The 23,965-nt window shown below is 40.6% G+C and overlaps 2 protein-coding genes across 4 annotated transcripts in view; one reads left to right on the top strand and one right to left on the bottom strand.

Moving 5' to 3' along the window:
• Window positions 1-7,637, top strand: part of FXR1 (FMR1 autosomal homolog 1) — a 63,169-nt gene extending 55,532 nt beyond the window's left edge. The window contains exons 13-17 of one of the 2 annotated variants that reach the window (XM_077826423.1): window positions 16-219; window positions 1,266-1,466; window positions 2,465-2,545; window positions 5,303-5,394; window positions 6,614-7,637. In XM_077826423.1, the coding sequence (XP_077682549.1) occupies window positions 16-219; window positions 1,266-1,466; window positions 2,465-2,545; window positions 5,303-5,394; window positions 6,614-6,787 (752 nt within the window). In that variant the 3' untranslated portion in view covers window positions 6,788-7,637. The remainder of the gene's footprint in view (window positions 1-15; window positions 220-1,265; window positions 1,467-2,464; window positions 2,546-5,302; window positions 5,395-6,613) is intronic. The other variant, XM_077826422.1, reaches the window with a different exon arrangement.
• Window positions 7,638-11,492: 3,855 nt separating this feature from the next.
• On the bottom strand, window positions 11,493-18,841 carry DNAJC19 (DnaJ heat shock protein family (Hsp40) member C19). 2 transcript variants are annotated; one of them, XM_077826424.1, is made up of 6 exons: window positions 18,733-18,841; window positions 17,519-17,570; window positions 17,132-17,205; window positions 16,577-16,653; window positions 14,368-14,438; window positions 11,493-12,276 (listed from the first exon to the last, which is right to left on the bottom strand). In XM_077826424.1, exons 1-6 carry the CDS (start codon window positions 18,733-18,735, stop codon window positions 12,206-12,208), a joined length of 348 nt encoding a protein of 115 aa, XP_077682550.1. In that variant the 5' UTR covers window positions 18,736-18,841; the 3' UTR covers window positions 11,493-12,205. The 2 variants fall into 2 exon arrangements, with proteins under 2 accessions (XP_077682550.1, XP_077682552.1); XM_077826426.1 differs by having other exon boundaries at window positions 18,743-18,841.
• Window positions 18,842-23,965: the final 5,124 nt, after the last annotated feature.

Here is a 23,965-nt window from a genome sequence, read left to right as displayed (position 1 = left end):
TTTATACTGTTAAAGGTACAAACTCTGAGCTGTCAAATCCCTCTGAAACTGAATCTGAGAGAAAAGATGAACTGAGCGATTGGTCACTGGCAGGAGAAGATGACCGGGAGAGCCGACATCAGCGGGACAGCAGAAGACGTCCTGGAGGAAGAGGGCGTAGTGTTTCTGGGGGTCGTGGACGTGGTGGACCACGTGGTGGGAAGTCATCCATTAGCTCTGGTAGTGTGTTGAAATATATTTTGGGTTTAATTTTTATTGCAGACAACTGGCTGTATTTTCTCTTCTTAAATTAAGTAAATCACTATTTTAAAGTATGTATATATTTTTTTGAAATATTGCAACTTTTAAAAAGAATAGCAGGCTGTATATTGCAAGCTAACTATCAAAATTTACATATTTACAGTTGGATCATGTAAGTCATGTACAGTCATGTCAGTATTTGCTTGTTTTATGCACCATGTTGTAGAAAGTTTAAGGGCTTTGCTTTTCATCCCGTCTCTCCCTAAACCTTTACTCCTAGTCCTCACCCCTTCACCAACCCACACAGATAATTAGACGTGGAAGAATTTGACTGTTACTGATTTTTATATTTAACTATGTATTTATTTTTACAGTTGCTAGAAATTAAGGAGGGTAGGTATAGGGGTAGGGTAAGGTCAGTGCTGACAGTGTGGCTGCAGGGGGCTCCCAGCACTGACACCAGACCTGCAGGGGGCTTCCTGCATGGCCAAAGGGCCCAAGACACCACGGCACAATGTGTAGGGGAGGTTGCAGTCCTGGCCCGGTAGAGCAGAGACCCCCTGCCAGGATTGCAAATAGGACAAGCCCCCGACTGCAGGGCACTGCTGAACAGTTCCTGCCCTTGGTGGCTCCCACTCTCCTGTCTGGTGAGCGAGTAAGCAGGGCTGTGACATTGGAAGCCCCACATGTATGTATCTGCTAACTAGGTGTAGAGGGCCATTCAGCAAATAAATGGATTAAAAACTAATGTTCTAAAAGTTTCTTTTAAATATTACATTCAGGGTCTCTTGATAGTATGCTGACATGTTCTACTGTGCTATGGTGCCCTAGAATACACGCTGTTGGATTATCAGAACTAGTGAAAAAGCCCAAAGTAACTAGCATAAAACCATAACTGTTTTGTATGGCAATGTGCTGCATGATTTTATACATTTTTGTATTTTAAAATGTATAATGACGTCAGGATGACCCACTATTTGTAACTGAAGTTTGTCTTAGATGGACCTTTTCCGTATGATATTTAGTGCTTAAAGATCCGGACAGCAACCCTTACAGCTTACTTGATAACACAGAGTCAGACCAGACTGTGGACACTGATGCCAGTGAATCTCATCACAGTACTAACCGTCGTAGGCGGTCACGCAGGCGAAGGACTGATGAAGATGCTGTTCTGATGGATGGAATGACAGAATCTGACACTGCTTCTGTTAATGAGAATGGCTTAGGTATGTTATCAATTGGGAAACAGAACCACAGAGTGAGTTAACTCACAAAAGATTGTTCTGAAGAGTGGAAAATCTATTTTTGATTAAAAAATAATTATTAATGTATTATCTAACTTTTTCTCTTTCGGTGAAAAGTCTTCCACATCCATGGAAGTACCATGAGGTTTCCTTCTCTTACTGGTCTCTACTGCTATCCTATACCATGTCCATAATACTTCTGGCTAACAGAGCCTTCGTGGGTCTGCTTTGGTTCCTGTCAGTATTGCTGTTTAAATTAGTGCTTTCTGAGGCTGATTAGAGAAACAAGGCACTTTTGGTTCTCCTTGGGCCAGAATTCTACTTCCTTAACCCTTGGCAACTTGAACCTCAATTTAAGAAACCACTTAAACACCTGTTTGTCTGACCCCATTCAGCCTATGCTTAAGTGCTTTCCCTGAATAAGCCCCATTCACTTCAGTATTTGCATAAGTGCTTTCCTGAATGGGGTGCTTTCCTGGATCTGGGGGCCTTGAGGAACAAGGGGCTAGTATCCAGAATATAATTGTCTCCCACATATCAAAAGTATAAAGTTGCCCACTGAAGAATCATCTGTTTTGTGGTGACATTGAGGTCAGACAAATCTTACTGCAAACGTAAGGAAAACTTAACTTTCCAGTGATGTGGGGCTGATGATCAGCTTGTTAGTAGTCTAGTAGCAAATTTATATTTGATTTATTATTTGTTCAGAAACCACATGCAGGCATTGATTCAGCAAAGTAAACTTAAGTGTATGCTTAAAGTGAAGCATGTGCTTGAGTGTTTTACTGAATCTGGACCAAACTGTGAAAGATCCAAATTTCTAATCAATTTTGAATGTTTCCAATTCAAAATTCCATTTTCTTTCAGTGTATCTTATTTTGTCTTCCATGTTAATAAAAGCAATCTGTGCCCATCCTTAAACTGCTGAAGAAAAACAGCTTTATCGTCAGAATAGTTCATGGTAAACTTTGCAATTGCAGATGATAGTGACAAAAAACCCCAGCGACGCAATCGTAGCCGCAGGCGTCGCTTCAGGGGTCAGGCAGAAGATAGACAGCCAGGTAACTCGAGTGGAACTGTGGGTAACCTCAGATCACAAGCATGAAGGAATGTCGTGTCTGCTGTTTATGTATATCTATAAATATATATATATAGCTGCACTACTGTAAATAAAAATTACTTAATAACTAATAAGACTACTGTGTACAAGACAAAAAACAATTCTCACAACAGAACATATTTAATTCATAACCTGTCTAATGAAACTAACTTTTTTTATCCTTTAAAATTTAATTTTTCATTTGTAAATACAGTTTATGCTTCTGATGCTGTGCTCCCATTGAAGTCAATGGCTAAACTCCCATTGATTTCAGTGGTTCAGAATCAATCTCATAAGAATACTGGGACACGTTCTGCACTTAAACCTGTGCAACCCCCTGAAAGTGACATGACCAAATATTTTTAAAATTTTCACTATTGGCTTTTTTCATGTGAGAGGAAGATGGCTTGGAACAGCAGTGGTGGCATAGCTTAGTACTGAGGTGCACTGACAGAACAATGTGAGGGCATTTACATGACATCTGCCTGCCCTGTGCGTCTGTCAAGCCAGTTCTATCAGTCCCTCACTTTTATGGATGTAGTAAATCATCCATAAATTGAAAAAAGACATTTTAAATGAAATTGCATGTTTCTGGTTTTTTGGTACTGTGGTTTGAGGCATTTCTTTTGTGTACTAACACTTCAAATCTTAAAGGTGAATTCTCTGATTTTAAGTGTTACCTGTTCTAGAAAATGTGTGACTGTAAATTCATAAGACATTTTGGTACATTTAAAGAGATGTTTTCCAGCCAGCTATGCTCGAAATTTGACTGTTTTACTTGCATCTGTTTGCTGAGGGACATGTAATCGTTCATGTGTGTAGGTTTTTCCTGAAACACATGCTTCAGTGCTCTTTTAAAAAAAATAAATGCAAACAGTCCGGTACGTATGAACATTCTTCAGTCCTATAATAAATAGATGTGTACTTACAAAGAAGGAAATAGATTGGTAAGAAAATCAATTTCAGCTTCAGCCTTACAAGGGGTTATTGTAAATGAGAAATATAAGATATTAGTCAGCATTTGAAATGCCATGACAGCATTTCCCTTCAAGTGAAACATGCTTTATTAAAAACTGACACCCACCCGACCCCCCCAAAAAAACTAAACTATCCCTCAATTTTGCTTTCAACCAATTTAGTTTCTCCCCATATTTCAGAAGTTGAATGAAGGCTGTGCTTTTCTGTTGCCACTGTCGTTCAGCATAAACTTTGATTATATTAGTAAATATTCGTAAATAAAATAAAAGAGCAATAGCATGTTAGGTTGTGAGAGTAATAGTGAAAGATATGTAGTTTTATAATGTCCTCATGGATAATGCTGTCCTGCTAAATGTTTTTATAAATATATAATAGGAATAAATGGAAGGAGATTATAATGATACTGTTATGGCAGAGATGGTACCGAGTCTTTTTTTTTCCTTTTGTAATGTGATTTTTTTAAATTCCATTAGTTTAAATATGAGAACATGAGAAAAGCTCACTGAATAATCAAATGTTTAAAAATCAATATACAAAATTAGTTTTCATTTGAGACATTTAGTTGTAATGTTTCTTACTGTTGCACAGTTTGGATGAATATTTGTGCACACAAGACTTAAGTACATGCCTAACTATTCATGTGAGTAGTTCTATTGCATGTATGTAAGTCATTACAGAATCTGGGTGTAAAGTAGTATTTTAAATGAGCACCTTCCCTGATAGTGAGAACTGAATTGTTCTCAAAACTAGATAACTCTTGAGCAGTTGCACCCAGTTATGAAGTGTCTAATAGTAATGGAAAAGAAACCAAATTAATATATTTTGCTTTGGACCCTGATATAGGTCTTATCATTTTATCACCATTAAACCCAGAAAAATAGCTAGCTGGAGTTTGTCAAATGCTAAATATAATTATCAATTGTTATACAATAGATTATTTGACAAACTATGTAACTTCTTTCGGTTCATCACCTCTTTGTTTATCCCTTCAAAATGTATATCACAGGTGTGTGTTCTAGAAGTACAGAGTTGCCTTTTGAATTGCAGGAGTGGACAGGAAATAGCAGGAGGGTGTGCTTAGTTCATGAAGAACTTTTCAAGAAAGAAATATTTTAATACTATTTACTTTAAAAATTTGTTTTCCCCTAATTCCAGCTATTCCTCCCATGTTTCTAATCTCCCTTCAATCTATTTATGGGATACCTTAGAGTGAAATTTCCTTACTTTTTATATGGTACATAGCTGTCCATTTCACTTTCCAGTCAATAAAATGTACCAGTATAAATAAATTCCCTTTCTCAAAGTGCTTCCAATCTAAAGTGTTTTATGTCATGATGAGAGCTCAGTGATGGTCCTTCCTTTCAGATTGCTTAACCTACACCTACCTCAAACTAGAATTATTTTTTACCCTAATTTACAACCAAATTCTGCCTGCAGAAGCAGATGTGTGCTGCTTTCAGTGGAAGCCCTGCATGGTTATCCAAGGACAGAATTTGATCTTTACTATGAAATTATTATAAATTAAATGTTGAGTTAATTATAATTTTTAATCACCCAAAGAGTTGCTAGGTGACTCACAAATAAGATTTATTTATTGGCTATAAAATCTATATTTTATGCATAAAGTGCAGAAAATCCTAAACAATGGCACAATAGCAAATTAGCTCACTGTTAAACATGAAATAATCTGAAAAATATTTTGTAATGGTTCAGCATCTTTAATTTTTCTTCCCTCACACAGTCACAGTAGCTGATTACATATCACGAGCTGAATCTCAGAGTAGACAAAGAAACCTCCCAAGGGAAACATTGGCTAAAAACAAGAACGAAATGGTAAGAAAAAAGGAAGAAAACTCTAAATTTTTAAAAAATGTATGCTGCTTTGTTTTTCTCTCTTCTTTAGTGATGGAATGCTCATAGTCTTTCACAGTTTGGGAATGAAAAACCCTATTGATGATATAGTTGATGCTAACTAGCAAGGCAGATATACTTTTACCCTGTGAATGTATATTTGAAATAGGTCTCAAAAGTACTTTGTTTCCATCTTCAAGCCAAATTATGAAATAGTTAATTTTGCAGAATATTTATGAAATCAGGTGGCCTTTCTGAAGATTCTGGTGTTTTAAAACCACTTTATCTTTTGGAAAGAGGCAACTGATTGAGATGACTGTAACATCACAAGAGAAAGTGACTGAGTACACAGCAGTTGATGTTCATCTCTTGCTGAATTATAATGCAGACTTTCTCAGTTGAATTTACTGCATCTAACATAGTACTCTAAAATTAGAAGTTCTTACACCAATTCCTTAGATACTTGCCACCTATAAAGCTTTTAATCTTGAAAGCACTTTATAAATATTAATCCTCATGACTCCTGTGTGATGGGTATTATTTTTTATATTTTACAAATAGGGGAAACTAAGGCAGAGATAGTCAGTGACTTGCATAAGGCTACAGAGGCTAGAATGAATGGTGTGGAGGTGGTAAACTGGGAACCTATTCACCCATCTCGTAATATCAGAACAAGGGAGCATTCAGTAACATTAAAGGGGGCAAAAACGTTTCCACCCACACACAGAATATTGCCATTTATTGAGAGGACAAGCTTAGCAGGATTTGAAAAGGTATTATTCATTTATTGGATAACAAGAACAGCCAATTATACTAGTAAATACTAAAAAGGAGTAGGGGAGATTTGAAAAAGATAAAACCTAATCCGATTTAAATCAGACTCTCATTACTGGGGGGTTAGGAGGAAACTTTCTTGGGGGATAGACTATTCCATAACTGTCTACTGCAGGGTTTCTTGCACCTTTCTCTGAAGCAGGGTGTTGCCGCTGTTGGTGACAGGATACTGGAACAGATGGACCACTGGTCTGATCCCCTATGGCAGTTCCTGTGAGGGAGTTCGTGTCAGAGCCAAGATTAGAACTCAAGTGACCTTGGCTCCCCTTCTGATGTTTAAAACAACTGGACTATGCCCCCCTCTCTCGTGATTGGGTTTTTCCATGTTGTATCTAGTAAGTTTTTTTAAATCTTTTTTCTTTTAAAGGCAAAAGATGTGATTGAAGAACATGGCCCTTCAGAAAAAGCAATAAATGGCCCTGCTAATGCTTCTGGGGATGAACCTTCTAAGCCACAGCATAGTCCTGAAGAAGAGAAGTCAAGTACTATACAAGAAGAAGAAAATAATCAGGAAGAAGCAGTGCTGAATGGTGTTTCATAAACTGAAGTTCCTAGTTTACAGTTCTTTTACATTACATTTTACAATAGTGCTTGTATAAGCTTGCCAAAGATAGAATATGGATCGCCAGTCTTGACAGCGCACTTTCAGTTCCTCCATTTTGGAATTCAGAAAGGGGAGGGATCCTGAAGAAATCATATGTTAAACATACTTTTGACACCTACTGTGTTATAAATATATCATCAGATGTGCCTTGAGATAGTATATGTAACATTTAAATAAACAAAAACTTGCTGGCTATAGGAAATGTTATTTTGTTTTCAAAATATGGCAAAGATGTGGGGGGAATCCCTAATGTAATATTCTTTATGAAAGCATTAGCTGCTTTTGTTACATTTTTAATAATATGCAACCACTTCTTCACCTGAGGAAAACTAGAAAGAAATGCAGTCTAAAATATTTTGCACTGAATTGTAATTTCTCCATTAGTTTAGTCTGGAAACTGGTCTGTTTTAATACATGTTTTTTAAATGCTGTATGTAGAGGAAAAAAACTGCAGACCACTGGAATACATTTATTAAATTCTCATAATCTGCAGGGATATTGGGTGGCATTGGCAGTGACTGTTCTACTTTGAGGCTTTGTTTGGTTTATTTATTAAACTGTACAGTATTTAAAAATCAAACATAGCTTTAGTTAAAACACTAAGCTGAATTAGTCATGTCCATTAAGACATAACCTGAACTACTGAAAAGATCAATTTCCAGAAAGTTTATTCTGTATAAACTACATATGTTAGTCCTTAGTAGAGTATTTTTATTTTGGTTGTTTGATGTGCAATATGTTTTTGTATGCTGGTAGAAAAAAATAAACTTTGATCTTCCATTGGTTACTTAGTGTCCTTTAATCAGAAAGATGACTTAAAGTAACTCAAGATATTTCAGACTGACATTGTAATTTAGTACTAACCTCTTTACTTATTAACTGGTTGAGATAAACCCTAGCTTCTCTCCTAGGGAAGACCTAGATAACACATTAAGCTTAACCTCTCTACCCAGGAGTTTATAAACATTAGTTAAGACACTTCAAAAATACCTTTTTTATCCTCTCCCCGAGAAGGGATTTAGAGGAGGTGATAACTTATTTATATATAGATGGGGGTACTGGTAGTGGCACATTGACACATGTTGACATTTGCAGGCTTTTAAAGAGGGACGGACTTAGAGGATGAAAGCCTGGCACAGTAAGAATAAACAAAAACTTGCTGGCTATAGGCAAATAAGAGGCCATTCCAGGCATGGAAGTAATATTGATATGGACTAGAAAATGCAAAGCAACAAGGTCACGTATTTTGTGATGTGGACCAGAGGGATGCAGAAAGATACCACAGCAGGTGTGGGTGGGGTTGTGCAAAGCCTTGAAAGAGAAGACAGTCTTAAACCTGATTCCGTGAATGCAAGCCAGGCGAAAGATCTGAGAAATGACATGCTCTGAGCAGTGGGTGACATTATTTTAACTGCTGCATTTTATATAGCCAGAGGAGCTGAGATGGGAAACAAGGAGAGGCTGCAGCAGTCAAGGCAAGAGATAACCAAGACATAGGTATGCATTTCAGCTGAAGGGATGGATTGTTTTCAGTATGTTTTAGAGAAAAAAAGTGTCAGAATTTGGTGACAGTATAGTTGTCTGGGGAAGAAAGTATGCAGTCAAAATAATTCTAAAGTAAACAACTGGAGTAATTGTGAAGGTAGTGGTGGTCACGATGGCACTATTGAAAAGAGAAAGATGAGCTCATCTGATGTGTGTTTAAGAATGTGGTACACCAGACCCTCGCTAGAACGTGCATCTGTATAACGCAAATTCAGGTATAACGTGGTCATGGCCATGGATCCCAAATTTAAGTACTGTACAGTACAATTTGAGTATAGATGCGATAAATCAACCGCTGAGCGCTCTCCTGTCAACTCTAGTACTCCACCAGAATGAGGAGCGCAAGCACAGTCGAGCATCAGCTATTCACGTAGCTGAAGCTGCATATCTTAGATTGACCCCACATGGTAGTGTAGACTAGACCTAAGACTATTGCTGTAGGCCTAGAACGCCATACAAATGTAATGTAATAAAAATGGACAGGTATTTATCTTTATCTAAAGTATTTATCTTTAGAAAGATGTCAAAAATATCGGGCAAAAAGAAGGCTTACTCTGTCCAGGAGAAATTGGACGCTATCGAATGACTTAGAAATGGCGAAACCCAGGCAAAGATTAGCCGCAATATGGGTGTTAACGAGTCCACCTTTCTTGGATGGCTAAAGAATGCTGACAAGCTCGGAACTTACATTCATAAACTGGACGAAGAGCATGGCCTTCAAGGAAAACGAGCCCATTTAGTGAATGATGCCGATTTTGATTCTGCAATGTACATGTGGTTTGTGCAAGAACAGCAGAAAGACATTCCAATCTCTGGTCTGCTTATAGCCATGCAAGGGGAAAAATTCGACCAGGAACTTAATGGCAAATTCAGCAATTTTAAGGTGAGTTCAGGTTGACTATGGCGATTTCAGAAAAGACACAATCTCTCAGATTGCAGTTGCGGGAGAAAAACGCTCTGCTGACAATGCCGCTGCGCAACCGTACCCTGCGAATCGGAGGGAAATTTTACAGGCAGAGGGTTACTCGGAGGTTTACAATGCAGATGAAACAGGAATTATAAAATGTTGCCTGATAAAACCATGGCTGTCAGAACAGATGAACGTAAGAAAAAAGGATATAAACAGGCAAAAGATCGCCTTACTTTGTTTTGTGTGAATGCAACAGGCAAGCATAAATTAAAACCGTTGTGCATTGGAAAGTCTCGCATGCCTTGGTGCTTTCATCACGTAAATGTGAATTGCTTACCATTTTCGTACAAGAACTCCAAAAATTCCTAGATGGCAAGAGAGATTTTTGAACAGTGGTTCTTCACCGAATTTGTCCCTTCTGTGTGAAAGGATTTGCGGAAAAAACACTTAGAAGAAAAGGCCGTTCTTTTGCTAAACAACTGTCCAGTGCATCCTCCGGCCGAAAGACTCGGAACCCATCATGGTAAAATACGGGTTGAATACGTACCTAAAAACATGACTTCCAAAATCCAGCCGCTTGATCAAGGTGTTATCGCCATTTTTAAGCAGCACTAATCGACGGAACATGGTATGACAAATGATAGAAAGCAAGTTGTCTGTCACAGATTTTCTGAAGAAGTTGACTTTTTACATTGGCAGCGATTCCTGGAATTTATTACAAACTGAAACAACAAACCGCTGTTGGATGATGGGACTGAGAGAGTCGTTTGGCCACCCGCTCCTGGAAGAAAATGAAGAAAGCAGATCGCAGTCTGATGAGGAATTTGAGGGATTTACAGAGGAGGAGGTTGAAAGAACAGACATGGAGTGGATGCAGGAGCTGTGCCAGCAACTGTCCAGGCTCGGGGTTCTGGATAAGAGGCGACAATGAAGCAGAAGAATTTTGTCCCATTGCTGAAAGTCTAACGGCTGACCAAATTCTTCAGGCAGTATGACCAAACATTCCAGAAGCTGAAGAATTGGCCTTCGCCGTAGAAGAAGTGGATGTCGTTCCAATGTCAACTGCGACCATAGCCAGCTTAGAGACTGCTTTGAGATGGTTTGAGATGCAAGATGTTGAGCCTATAAAAATTATGCAGCTACACAGTCTTTTGCAGTTTGCTAAGCAGAAGCAGCACAGCAGCAAGAAGCAAAACCAACTCACCAACTTTTTAAAGAAAAACTAGACTAGTTTATTGTAATGTACTTTAAATCTCTAATAAAGCAACACTTTTTTTTCTCGTTTGTTTCCTTCAAGTAGTTTTATTTTCTAAGGTTTTCTATACTTTATGGATGTGACACTTACTGTATACAGTAATTTCATTTTAACACGGTCCCCGTTATAATGCAGTAGTTGGCATGGATCCCAGATCCCGCATTCTAGAGAGGGTCCAGTGTACGACACCTGGAAAAAATGTGATCCTGGACATAGGGGAGGAGAATTAAGTGTAGAGGTAGATTTGAGAGCCATTAACAAAATTTTTATTTTTTAATACCCTGAGATATATCACAGCTGGACCTACAGATCTGTGTGTTTTAGTTTGGGAAATACCTGGACAATCAGAATCACTATATAGATCTTCATGCTCCTCCTTTTCTATATTTTTTGTTATACTCCTTTAAAAACAATTTAGTAGTTCTGGTTTTCCATCTTTGATTTAGTCTTGCTCATTTCTTACTGCACAGAATTTCAGTGGTGATTCGCTCATACATAGTGAAACACAGACATACATTTTTGCATACTGGGATCAGAGCGACCCAGGGAGAGGTTGCAGAGACCTCAGTATGGTCACAATACAAGCATATTAGATTTAGAAAAGCTAAAAGTTGTGTGAACTCTGGTCCATGTATAAATAATATAACTTCTATGCTGTAAAGCAATGTTCTCTATCAAGGGAGAATGGATAGTTTGGAGGGAAACTCCTTTACAATTTCTCATTCAAAACAGAAAGAAAAAAGTCCTCCTTGTAACTTTGAATCTAAGCCTCTATCTTAAAGGCTCATGCAAGTAAAATTTCCACTTTCCATCTCTTACTAGAAACTTCAGTGTTATCCTAAGAGTACTTACACCTTATTCTTTTAAGATAATCATCATATGCTGTAAGGCTTTAGTATATTATGAAATTTTAGTACTTATTAATACAAGTATAAGTTTGTCATTTTATTTAAATGCTGTGGAATCAGTAAAAATAATGAAAATCAGTGTAGAAATAAGTAAAAAATACATGGAGACAAATCAATAGCACTGACTATGGCCAACTTGTTTTTGAAAGTTAATACACGTTATCTTACAAGAGAATTCAGTACATTCCACTTTCTCCATTTTCCACGTTGCATTAATGTAACAATTTCTAAATGCTTTATTCCTATTGTGCAAATAAATCCCCATGATTTTCCTTAAGTTGTTTCAACCCAGCCTTTTCTCTTATTAATATCATCTTGCTAACTTTGGGATATTAAGCCACAGCAGCATGAATTTCAAACAGATGTACCTGGTTAAACAGAAATTCAGCATTTTCAGAGTGCTCAAGACTCAGGCTGTTTGTGTGACTATACATTAGCCAGACCAAATCACAATATTTTCCATGTCATCCTAGGAAAAATACTTTGAATTAGAGGTAAACTGTACCACTACTAGAAATAGTACTTCTTCAAAAATTATTCTAAGCCACTATTTGTAAGCCCCCACACTCCCCAAAACAAGATACACATGATCCTACCAAGATGGGGGAGGGGGGAGAGGGGAGGGTTCCCTGCATTAGTTTAATCATTGATCAAGTCAAAAAGATTGGTGTCAACTTTCCATGGGTAGTTATCAAAACTGATATTAATATACATAAACTACAACTAAATATCCACATTCACTTCTTAGCTTGGCCTTCCAGTAAATCTTTAGCTTCATTGATTTTGGCTGCCACATAGGGAGAACCACCTAGAAGAAAAAAAGTCTTGTCACAAAAAAAGAATCTTTTCTACTTCATTACATTATTGCCCAATTCTGGCTTAATGGTACCAGTAGGGAGAAAAATGTGAGCACATCTGTTCAAAGAAATACATGAGTGCCTCTATTTCATAAGTTAATAGACAAATGACATCTGACAAGTTGCAGAATATTTAGGATTTGTCTAAACATGGAGTTCAGGAATAGCTTTTAGTCCAACAAAGTGGATTAAGTTTGACAGGAAGAAAACTGATTCTGGAATATGTCTCCACTCAGATTTCAGGAATAGTGATTCCAGAACAGCTATTCTGGAATAATTTCATGTGCAGACAAACCCTAAATTCTATTAGGTCTCTAGTCTAGTCCTGTGTCACTTGGTGAATTTCATGATAGGGTCACCAAGGATTTAGAGGGGTATGCAGAACTATTTTCCAAGTGTTTTGGATGTTCCCTGCATATTTTATATAAAGCTAATGAGTCCACAGATTAACCAGTGTCTCTAATTCAGCAGGGCCTGACCCAAGCTTCTGTACTGGTGGAATAATTTGAGAGTGAAATGTAAAATACAGGTGATTAACAGATTAAATGTTAGTAATCCCTCCAGTCTGATATACTGTAAATGCACCAAAATTAGATTTGATCACCTACCAAAAGATGCACAGACCCTTTTAGAGTACAAAGGGCGGTGTCTCCTAACATCAGTATTCTTTGCTTTAGTTCCTGGTAAAAACTGGCAATGTTATGAGACTCCCATGTTAGTAAACTCTGTATATGCCTAAAAATTCACTTGATGTTGCCTCTGCTGGAAGATTTCTGAAGAAGGCAGGTCCTGATGACCATTTATTTGAGGAGGAGGAAAGAGGCAAAGTAGTAGATAGGAAGTTTCGTGGTCACTTCAAGGAGGCCATTTTACCTTTTAAATCAAGATTAAAGGTCCCAATTTGCCAAGTACCAAAAGACAAAAGTTTAAAACAAACAAAAGGAAGTATTTATTCACACAATGCAGACAACCTGTGGAACTCCTTGCCAGAGGATGTTGTGAAGGCCAAGTCTAACGGTTCAAAAAAGAACTATATAAGTTCATGGAGGATAGGTCCATCAATGGCTATTAGCCAGGCTGGAGAGGAATGGTGCCCTTTGCCTCTGTTTGCCAGAAGCTGGATATGGGCGACGGATCACTTGGTGATTACCTGTTCTATGCATTCCCTCTGGGGCACCTGGCATTGGCCACTGTTGGAAGACAGGATACTGGGCGAAATGGACCTTTGGTCTGACCTAGTATGGCTGTTTTTAATGACATGATTTAGATTCATTGAAGTCAATGGGGTTTAAGTGCTACGATGAATAGAGATGGGAGTACTCATATGGTTAAAGTTAGGCATGTGCTGAATCTCAGCATTAGCATCACATAAGCAGCAATACTACATATTGAGTTTATTGCTGTTTCTGAAGACTCACGGCCCAATTCTAACCAAACAGGAGTTCCACACGTTGGAGCAGCTGTACGATCACACTGTAGGCTTTCACCGAAAAGGACCTTTTTTCTCATCTTTATATGATAAGTCAATGCAGAGATGATGTATCGGGTACTGAGAGAGGAGCTAATTTGTTGAATCTATTAGTTTTAATAAAAAAGGAGGACTTGTGGCATCTTCGAGACTAACATTTATTTGAGCATAAGCTTTTGTGAGCTACAGCTCATTTCATTGGATGCATCTCATCGGATGCTGTAGCTCACGAAAGCTTATGCTCAAATAAATCTGTTAGCCTCTAAGGTGCCACAAGTACTCCTTTTCTTTTTGCGGATACAGACTAACACGGCTGCTACTCTGAAACCTTAGTTTTAATAGTGTTCAAATGTCTGGGCAGGGGACCTCTGAATATACAAGGATTCAAGCATCTTAAGATGTATTTCCTCCCAGGCAGGTTTTTTATTTTCTTTTGTTAATGTATGAATGATGTACCTATATGCTCTATACATCTCATGATCTTGGTTCCATTAATTTGGGCCAAAAATATACTGGGTTGACAGTAATAATTGATTTATTTCAAATGGGACTTATCCCTACTGATTTTACATACCTTTATCTGGGTGATTCAAAAGCATGATCCGTCTGTGAGCTTCCCTAATTTTACCTTTATTGGCTGTAGGACTAGTTTAAAAGAAGAGAGAGTTAGGTAACCTGACTTAAAGGAATTAAAAATATTATACAATTAGAAAACCTGAAAAATTAGAAAAAAATTAGCAATTACTAAGAATAATTTGTCTCATACTCAAATTGTTAACAAGTTAAGAAATTTGAAATGACATTTTGCCCCCTGAATATTTTTTCTGTTGCTGCTTTGTTCAACATCTTCAGTCCATTATGCCAAAGTTAGCGTGTATTTTACAGCTTCATTGACAGATGTTGACCAGTTTCTACTGCAGAACTGTCAAAAGGAGCTTGACATTACTTTTCATGGTCTTTTATTTCTTGAAAATTCAGTCATATTTGAAAGAGAAAACACATACCCTCCCTAGGACTGTAAAAAGTCCTGTAAACATTTGTGGGTGTATGTGTACAGTCCTTGAGAGCAAGCCATTTAAGACGTAACTATTTAATTATTTGAATCCCTAAACTGTTAATTATGGCTGCCTGCTTGTGTGATTTTTCTTTACTAAAACTTTTATTCTTAGTATTTTTACTTAGACTTAAGCAATTTGGGGGAGAGAGGGTCTTTTCAAATGGAGCCCTACTGCCTGATGGGGCCTCTAGATACTACCACAATACAAATAATAGGTATTCTTATCAGGCATAATGTCACAGACTTATGTTATTGGGAAGCTCAATGAGATGCAAATCTGGAGCAGTGAAAGAATGAATAAGGGCCACGGACAAAATTTTCAAAAGCACCTTATGTCCAGATTCTCAAAGGTATGTAGGAGTCCAACTCCCATTGACTTGGGCACCTAAATCTCACAAAGTCAATGGGATTTGTGCTTTTACGAGCCCAAGTTATTTTTGAAAATGGGACATAGGCACTTTTGAAAATCTTACCTCAAATTTATCTCATACAAGTAGTTCTGATCACCACACTGAGGCACTTCTTAAAGCAGTGGCTCCCAAACTTTTTAAGTCATCCCCCCCGCCCAAATGTAATTTGCCCACCCCCCTTTCCCCAGAGGCATGGCCCAGAGCCAAAGCTGAAGCTGGAAGTAGAGCTGGGCCATGGCTACGAGCCAGGGGTCAAGGCTGGGAGTAGAGTCATGGTCAAGGCCAGGGGTGGAGCTGGGGGCAGAGCAGGGCTGATTGGGTCTCCCTCCCTGCCCCCATGGGGGGTGGCCCAGCCCCATCATCCCCCCCCCCCCCCACCCTCCAGAACATTCCTCCACACCCCCTAGGGGGGCACACCCCACAATTTGGGGGTCACTTTTAAAATGTCTATGTGATGATTGCAGTTATCAGCCTCTCCATGGTCAGTCAGTTACAGAATAGATGGCAGTCAGCTTAAGAGAGGGCCACCAAGTACATTAGCTAATAATGCAGTCAGAGTCCGCCAATTGAAGTCATCACAGTAGCCATTTCCCAAATATAGGAATGAGGATAGCTACAACTTAAGGCTTTGCAGAAGTCTGGGCAAGGGTTCCTAAAATCCAAATACACTTCAAATGAAAGAATTTTCCAAATAAGGCTGTGTCTTCATAGTTGCTAAGCTAAGAAAGCTTGTGGAACTTTTGTAGCCAAAACCAAAGTAAGTCTTCCCAAAATTTGGTGAAGGCAACCACCAGTCATTAACTTTATTAGTATGTGTGACTGAAAACAAGAATTCTTTTTGTACTGAAATACTAAATAGACCATAGTCCATGCTTTGATATAAAGGCACAGTGACATTTTTTTATTGCCAGAAAAGTTAGGTTGGGTGTTAAAGCAAGTTAAAAATGTAATACCAAAAAAAAAAAAAAAACAAACACAACACAAAAAAACAACACACCGTGGTTGAATACTGAATCCCCAATTGGAAATGGCTTTTAAAAAGTAATGTTTCTTTGTACAACATACTGTAATCAACAATCTAATATATGCAACCTTAGAAAGACTTGGTAGCCAGTCTTGCGAACTGAGCTGAGTAAAAGCAGTCTCTGCATTATGATAATCCCTTTTAATTTAACTTGGCACTGAATTTCAGATGCTGAAGTCAATGAAAGCTTTGAGGATTCAGTACCTCTGAAAAAAATCAGACCCCAATCTTAAACTCATTAGTGCTGTATTCTCTCCTGCATCCTACATTTTTAATTAAAATGATTTTTTACCTCACTCCTAATATTAAAGCTGCTTCTCGTTTGGTCATTTTGGGATCAAATCCACCTCTGTAATAACCACTGAAGGCCTGAAATGGAAGATGCATTAGTAAGAAAACTGACAGGCAAAATAATATGAATTAAACAATATTGGAGGTGAAGAAGAGACCACCATTTCTTCTTTAGTAGCTGCAGAGCATTCCTATCTATAAGAGTACAAGGATGCGTCTTATGAACCGTTATCATGAAATTCAATCAAAGTTGAATTTCATTATTTACTCAACTGTTTGGTGGAGTTGCCAAATCAACCACTATGATTTGGAACTGACCTACAGCAGAATTGTTGAGATGAGTGAAAGTGTTTTATACGCTCAATCTGGAGATCTTCTGTCCGAATTTAATAGCACCAATCAGTAATACACTACTGCTGTGATGACAGTTTGGTCTGTCTCTATTTATATTCGAGCATCTTTAACCTTTTACCTGGCACTGAGTGAAGCTATTTATGTACAGAAAAAAATATTTAACATCAATTGAAAAAAGTACTATGGATAAAACAAAACTTACAGATTTTGGCAGACTCTGAAGGGCTTGTTTTACTTGTGGTTCCATTTGCTTCATAGCTTGTAACGCATAACGACCTTAAAGAAAATGACTAACATTAACAGAACTAAAGGCATAGTTTCATGAAGATTTAGAAATTCAGTACAATAATTTTCTTTCATATTAGTATGCAGAAAAAAAAATGTTTTTGACCTGATTGAGAAGAGAGAAAAAATTTAGATATTTTCTTTGGCTGCAATCAGACCAGCCAGTCCACTCCTCTGTATGTGTCCCTTAAAAGATAATGTACTGCGTTGTGCTGAACTGATAGTATATTTTACACTGCACCATTATTAAAGCCGGTAATGAAAAGTAGAATCCAGTGTTAGATTCCTCACACCAGATACAAACCTGCAAATCCAGCAGCAGCTATTGTCAGACCAACCGCTATCAGAGTACTAGCCTGGGTGTGGGGGAGAAAGAGTAACTGATTAATTAACAAAAATGAAAATAATCTTTAGCCAAGTTAATTACATATATACATTAAAACTAAAATGGCTTCAAATATGACAAGAAAACAGTAAATTGCAATATAATTGATAGATACAGTTAACTTGCACACATTGTCTAGCAGCTTTTAAAGCCTTACTTACTGTATTTCAAAACTACAGGTCGAACTGTTGACAGTTACTCTTGGGAATAGAAAAGCTTCACTAGTCCTATATGGATATATTTACTGAAACTTATGTTCCACTAATCACAAGTGCATTTTTTGGCTTAACTGGCATTTATAAAATGCTTTGAGTTCCACAGATAAAAAATGCTTCAGCAATATCAAATATTACAGTTTAGTTTCAATTATCCAAACATCATTCTGGACATCCAATACGTCTGAATGCTCAAAATTATAATTACGTTGTTCAATTATTGAAAATCAACAGATACGTGGACGCTATTTTGGATACGTGATTATTGTATAACAGTTGGCAAACTGTATTATCTGCACAGCCATGTACATAAGGTATACCGGTATATTACACTGGCAAAGTGCTCCAAGCTGTGCTTTTACTGGAATAGCTTATTCCACACACACACCCAGGAGCCAAACAAGCTACACCAGCAAAAGCACGGTTTTGTTGGTATAACTGCATCTACAGCACAGGCTTTTCAGCCAGCACAGCTAGGTCTGTCCTAAATCAAGCCTACATGACCCAGCTGTACTGGAAGAAGTTTGTAGCATACCGTTGCTTTCCTCCCCTGCTTAATTTTAAACTGGTAAGTAAGGCCCCTGAGGGCAATGGGACAATTAAAGATCAAGAAGGCCTGCACATCTTTCAGCCTGGTCCGCAGGCAGATTTGGCACGGCTATCCCCGTGCTGCTGGGGGCGGGGTGACTTTTCACCAGCCTAGCTACCCTCTTCCAACAACCCTTCGGGCGGCTGCGGTCGCACCTGGAGAGTTTACTCCACTGGCGGGAGTAAGGGCAAGGCCAAACTCCTCAAGGGCCCCCCCGGCCCGGCCCACGCGCTTCGGGGGTGAGGCCGCCCCAGAGCCCGGGGCCGCGTCCCCTCGGGGACCTGCTCGCCCCCGCCTGCCTGGACGGAGGGATCCGGAGCCGCCCTCACCATGACTGACCCGGCGGAGCCCCGCTGCTGCGGGCGGGAAGCGGCCGGACCGGACACGGCTCGGGGCCCCGCCGTCCCCGACTCGCCGTACGGCACCAGAGTTCTGTCGTAAAGCGCGCGAAGGGCCTTAGGGCCTGTCGTAAAGCGCTGCGGAGGAGGGTGGGTGGGGAGGGAACGCGGAGTGTCTTCCTTGGGGGGTGGGGGCCTGGAGCAGGGTGACCAGATGTCCCGATTTTGGGGTCTTTTTCTTATATAGGCTCCTATTACCCCCTCCCCGGCCCCTCGTCCCGATTTTTCACACTTGCTGTCTGGTCACCCTAGCCTGGAGCTTCCTGGCACTGATCCCGGGGGGAAGGGGATGCAGACTGGGGGGGCGTGCCAGGCTGGAGCTGGGGGGGGGAATGCAGCCTAGGGGGCGTGCCAGGCTGGAGCTGGGGGGGGGGGGAATGCAGCCTAGGGGGCGTGCCAGGCTGGAGCTGGGGTGGGGAATGCAGCCTAGGGGGCGTGCCAGGCTGGAGCTGGGGGGGGGAATGCAGCCTAGGGGGCGTGCCAGGCTGGAGCTGGGGGGGGGGAATGCAGCCTAGGGGGCGTGCCAGGCTGGAGCTGGGGGGGGGGGGGAATGCAGCCTAGGGGGCGTGCCAGGCTGGAGCTGGGGGGGGGAATGCAGCCTAGGGGGCGTGCCAGGCTGGAGCTGGGGGGGGGGAAATGCAGCCTAGGGGGCGTGCCAGGCTGGAGCTGGGGGGGAGGGGGGAATGCAGCCTAGGGGGCGTGCCAGGCTGGAGCTGGGGGGGGGAGTGGAAGGGGATGCAGACTGGGGGGCACCAAGATGAAGATGGGGGGGATGCAGATGAGGGGGCGCCAGGCTGGAGATGGGGCGGTGCAGACTGGGTGGGATGCAGACTAGGGGGCACCAGGCTGGAGAGCGGGGGGGAGCAGAAGGGGATGCAGACTGGGGGACACCAGGCTGAAGATGGGGGGGGGATGCAGACTAGGGGGCGTGCCAGGCAGGAGCTTGGGGGGTGCAGACTAGGGGGTGCCAGGCTGGAGAGCGCGGGGGGGAGCGGAAGGGGATGCAGACTGGGGGGTGCCAGGCTGGAAATGGGGGTGGGGGAAGGGGACACAGACTGGAGGGCACCAGGCTGGAGATGGGGAAGGGGACACAGACTGGAGGGCACCAGGCTGGAGATGGGGAAGGGGACACAGACTGGGGGGTGCCAGGCTGGAGACGGGGTCGGAGGGAAGGGGACGTAGACTTGTGGGCACCAGGCTGGAGATGCGAGTGGGGGCAAAGGAATGTAGACAGGGGCCCGCAGGCTGGAGTTGGGGGCGGAGGGGAAAGGGAGTACAGACTGGGTGGTGCCAGGCTGGAGATGGGGGTGGTACTGAGACTAGGGGTTGACAGGTGGGGAAGGAGGGCACAGACTGTGGAAGTAGGCTAGAGATGGGGGCCACACACTAGGGGGGCTCATGCTGGAGGTAAGGAGCCAATCTGCAGAGGGGAGTCACAGTAATGCTGGTCAGAGAGGGTACAGACTGAGGAGGGGTAGCACTGGATGAGGCAGTGCCCCTGACTAGTGAGGTTGGGGAGCAGGAAGCTCACCCTTTCTCCCTTGGTGCTCTCTGTGCTGCTCCTTTCCATCTCCCTTCCCTCATTTTTTGAGAAAAATACGTGTTTTAAATAAGTGTCTTTGTTATTTTAAAGAAAATTGCTTTCCAGAAATATATAAAACAATTAATCTGTATTAGAAATTAATGCCCTGAATTTACATGTCAAGAGAAGTTGGTTTTGAATCATATTTGTTTATTAAAAGAATATTTAGTGAAGGCAGGCAAATACATTTGTTTAAACCTTCATCTAAAGTAGGCTGAAGTTTCCCACCCTACCCTCCCAAAAAAAAAAAAAAAATTTCAAGATGAGACCCATATTCTTCAAACACCCAAGTGCTTAACTTCACACATGTTGAATAGTCCCATTCAGGGCCCAAATATGTGTAAAAGCTCCCATCTGGGTCAGGCTTTAGGAATTTTTACAACAGAATTACAAGCCTCTGGAAATAGGTGTATATACTGTTAAACCTACAGAAATTACAATATATTGGCCCTATTGTGTGACTACTGAAGTCATGGCAAGTTTTGATATTGACATCAATGGGAATCAGGCCCTATATTGTATTGTCTAGAGAGGCACTATATTTACACACAGGTAGAAAGAGAGTGATAAAAAGTTTATCTTCACTACAAAATATTACCCTTTTTGAACATGTGGAAAAACAAGTTAGCTGACAGTGATTTTCTGGTCAGAAAAGATGAGGGCAAATCTTGCTCAGTATCATGTTGGTTAATCATAATTAAAACCTTCATGGTTAGCTGACATGATGAATAGTGTTAGGGTGCTTCACCCACTTACTTCCCTGGTCCTCCTCGCATGAACAGAGAGCAACAATACCCAAAGTCCAAAAGGTGCAAACAATTCGGTGTTTATTGGGGTGAACTTGCAGGAAGCATGATTCCAGTTTTCTTCCTTAGTGTCCCCCTTCCCAGCTCTGACACCACAGAGCCTTACCTGTGTCCCTGTTCCATTCCCCCCCTTAGCAAAACATGATTCCAATTTCCCCACCCCCATTCCCTGTTCCCATTCCCGCCCTTACTTCCTGATTGACTGCAGACTATATAGTAAAACTTGAGTTCTGCTTAGCTATACCTTAACTATCATTTTACTGAAATTTAACTAACCAATCCTAACATATTGTAACATGGTTATTTAACCAATTATATCCCACCACCTTAATTAGTTTACACCCAGCAAAATTAATTATACAGCAGACAGAAACAATCACAGAACCAGACAGAGATTATACAGACAAACAATAGGGAAATGGGGACTACAGTGATAGAACAACAAAGAAAGGAGGAGTACTTGTGGCACCTTAGAGACTAACCAATTTATGAGTATAAGCTTTCGTGAGCTACAGCTCACTTCAGCTGTAGCTCACGAAAGCTTATGCTCAAATAAATTGGTTAGTCTCTAAGGTACCACAAGTACCCCTCTTCTTTTTGCAAATACAGACTAACACGGCTGTTACTCCGAAAGAAAGGAGGATTTCACATCCCAGCTATTGATAAGTGAGTTCTTGCCAGACAGGATGCTATCAAACTAAGTTTCCTTTTACATCTTCTAGGCACTTCCCTTTCTCTGGAGGTGACAGGCATTATCAGGACAGGATTGTATTCCTAACAGCCCAATAGCACCTTATTTCACTGTGACTAGTTTGGAGTGTGTCAAGGTTCCTTCCCCACTCTGAACGCTAGGGTACAGATGTGGGGACCTGCATGGAAAACCTCCTAAGCTTCTCTTTACCAGATTAGGTCAAAACTTCCCCAAGGTACAAAATATTCCACCCTTTGTCCTTGGATTGGCCGCTACCACCACTAAACAAATACTGGTTACTGGGGAAGAGCTGTTTGGATACGTCTTTCCCCCCAAAATACTTCCCAAAACCTTGCACCCCACTTTCTGGACAAGGTTTGGTAAAAAGCCTCACCAATTTGCCTAGGTGACTGCAGACCCAGACCCTTGGATCTTAAGAACAATGAACAATCCTCCCAACACTTGCACCCCCCCTTTCCAGGGAAATGTTGGATAAAAAGCCTCACCAATTTGCATAGGTGACCACAGACCCAAACCCTTGGATCTGAGAACAATGAAAAAGCATTCAGTTTTCTTACAAGAAGACTTTTAATAGAAATAGAAGTAAATAGAAATAAAGAAAGATTCACAGACAGAAATAGTTATTTTATTCAGCACAATTCTTTTCTCAGCCATTTAAAGAAATCATAATCTAACACATACCTAGCTAGATTACTTACTAAAAGTTCTAAGACTCCATTCCTGGTCTATCCCCAGCAGAAAACCGTATATAGACAGACACACAGACCCTTTGTTTCTCTCCCTCCTCCCAGCTTTTGAAAGTATCTTGTCTCCTCATTGGTCATTTTGGTCAGGTGCCAGTGAGGTTATCTTTAGCTTCTTAACCCTTTACAGGTGAGAGGATTTTTTTTCTCTGGCCAGGAGGGATTTTAAAGGGGTTTACCGTTCCCTTTATATTTATGACAGAGTGTGAGGATGTGACCTTTCGCTTCCCAGCTTATGGCTGCCTCTGCTGCTTAGCCAAAGGCCTTAGCCTAAGAACAGGGCCTCAGACTGTCACAGTAAGAGAAGGCCCTTACACCGGCAGAGAGTGATTTTGATTCTTTCTTTTATACCTCTATAACTAGCTAAGTGATAAGAATACACCTAAATTCTTAGAGTAAAGGCCTTTACAGGCAGGCCTGAATATCTATATCCTAACAAATAGGATTTGTTCTTGTCCTCAGTGACACTAAAGACTTAGTCACCATCATGTCAGTTAACTTGATTCTCCACAATAATGTTCAAACACAGTAAAATTTTGTACTGTACACTAGCCCCGTAGAATAGTTCCAGGTTCTTAGGAATTCAGGAATACAGCCACAAGGGAATTCTTTGAACACAGGATTGCACTATTTCAGAAATGCTATGGAACCTAAAAACATCTGGCATAATTCCTTTAATATTAAATCCAGTCATTGACACTGCAGTGGTGTGAAATTTGTAGATTCAGTTCAACCACAAGTAGACAACCCTGATCTACAAAGGTATTTAGGCTCCTAACTTCCATGGATGTGTGGATCTGGGCCACAAAATCCATCACCAAAATTGGCACCGATTGGTACTCTTACTTGCAGTCCTAGAGAGACCAAAATTAGAAAGGATTGGAAGCTGATCAACTTCTGAGCCTTACAAGTGATCTGTCAAGGTGGAGTTTGAATGGCATAGGCATGACCATATGAAAAACGCTTCAGTTGATCTGGTTTGTGTATAAATGGAGGACTTATTAGCCAAGATAGGGATGCAACACCATGCGCTGGGTGTCTCTGAGCCTCTGACTGCCAGATGCTGAGACTGGATGATGGGGTGGATAACTCGATAATTGCCCTGTTCTGTTCACTCCCTCTAAAGCATCTGGCATTGGCTTCTGACAGAAGACAGGAAACTGGGCAAGATGGGCCATTGGTCTAACCCAGTATGGCTATTCTTATGGTCTACTTCAGTCTTGATCTAAGTCAAATAGACTGCCACCTTTTTCAAACACCAAATTCATTTGTCATGAAAGGCAGATATGTTTTCCTCCCACTCTTGTTAACATGTGCCCCT

This window comes from Eretmochelys imbricata, chromosome 9 (genome assembly GCF_965152235.1).
Source record: "Eretmochelys imbricata isolate rEreImb1 chromosome 9, rEreImb1.hap1, whole genome shotgun sequence".
NCBI lineage: Eukaryota > Metazoa > Chordata > Testudines > Cheloniidae > Eretmochelys > Eretmochelys imbricata.
This window is presented reverse-complemented; position numbering and strand designations above follow the sequence as displayed.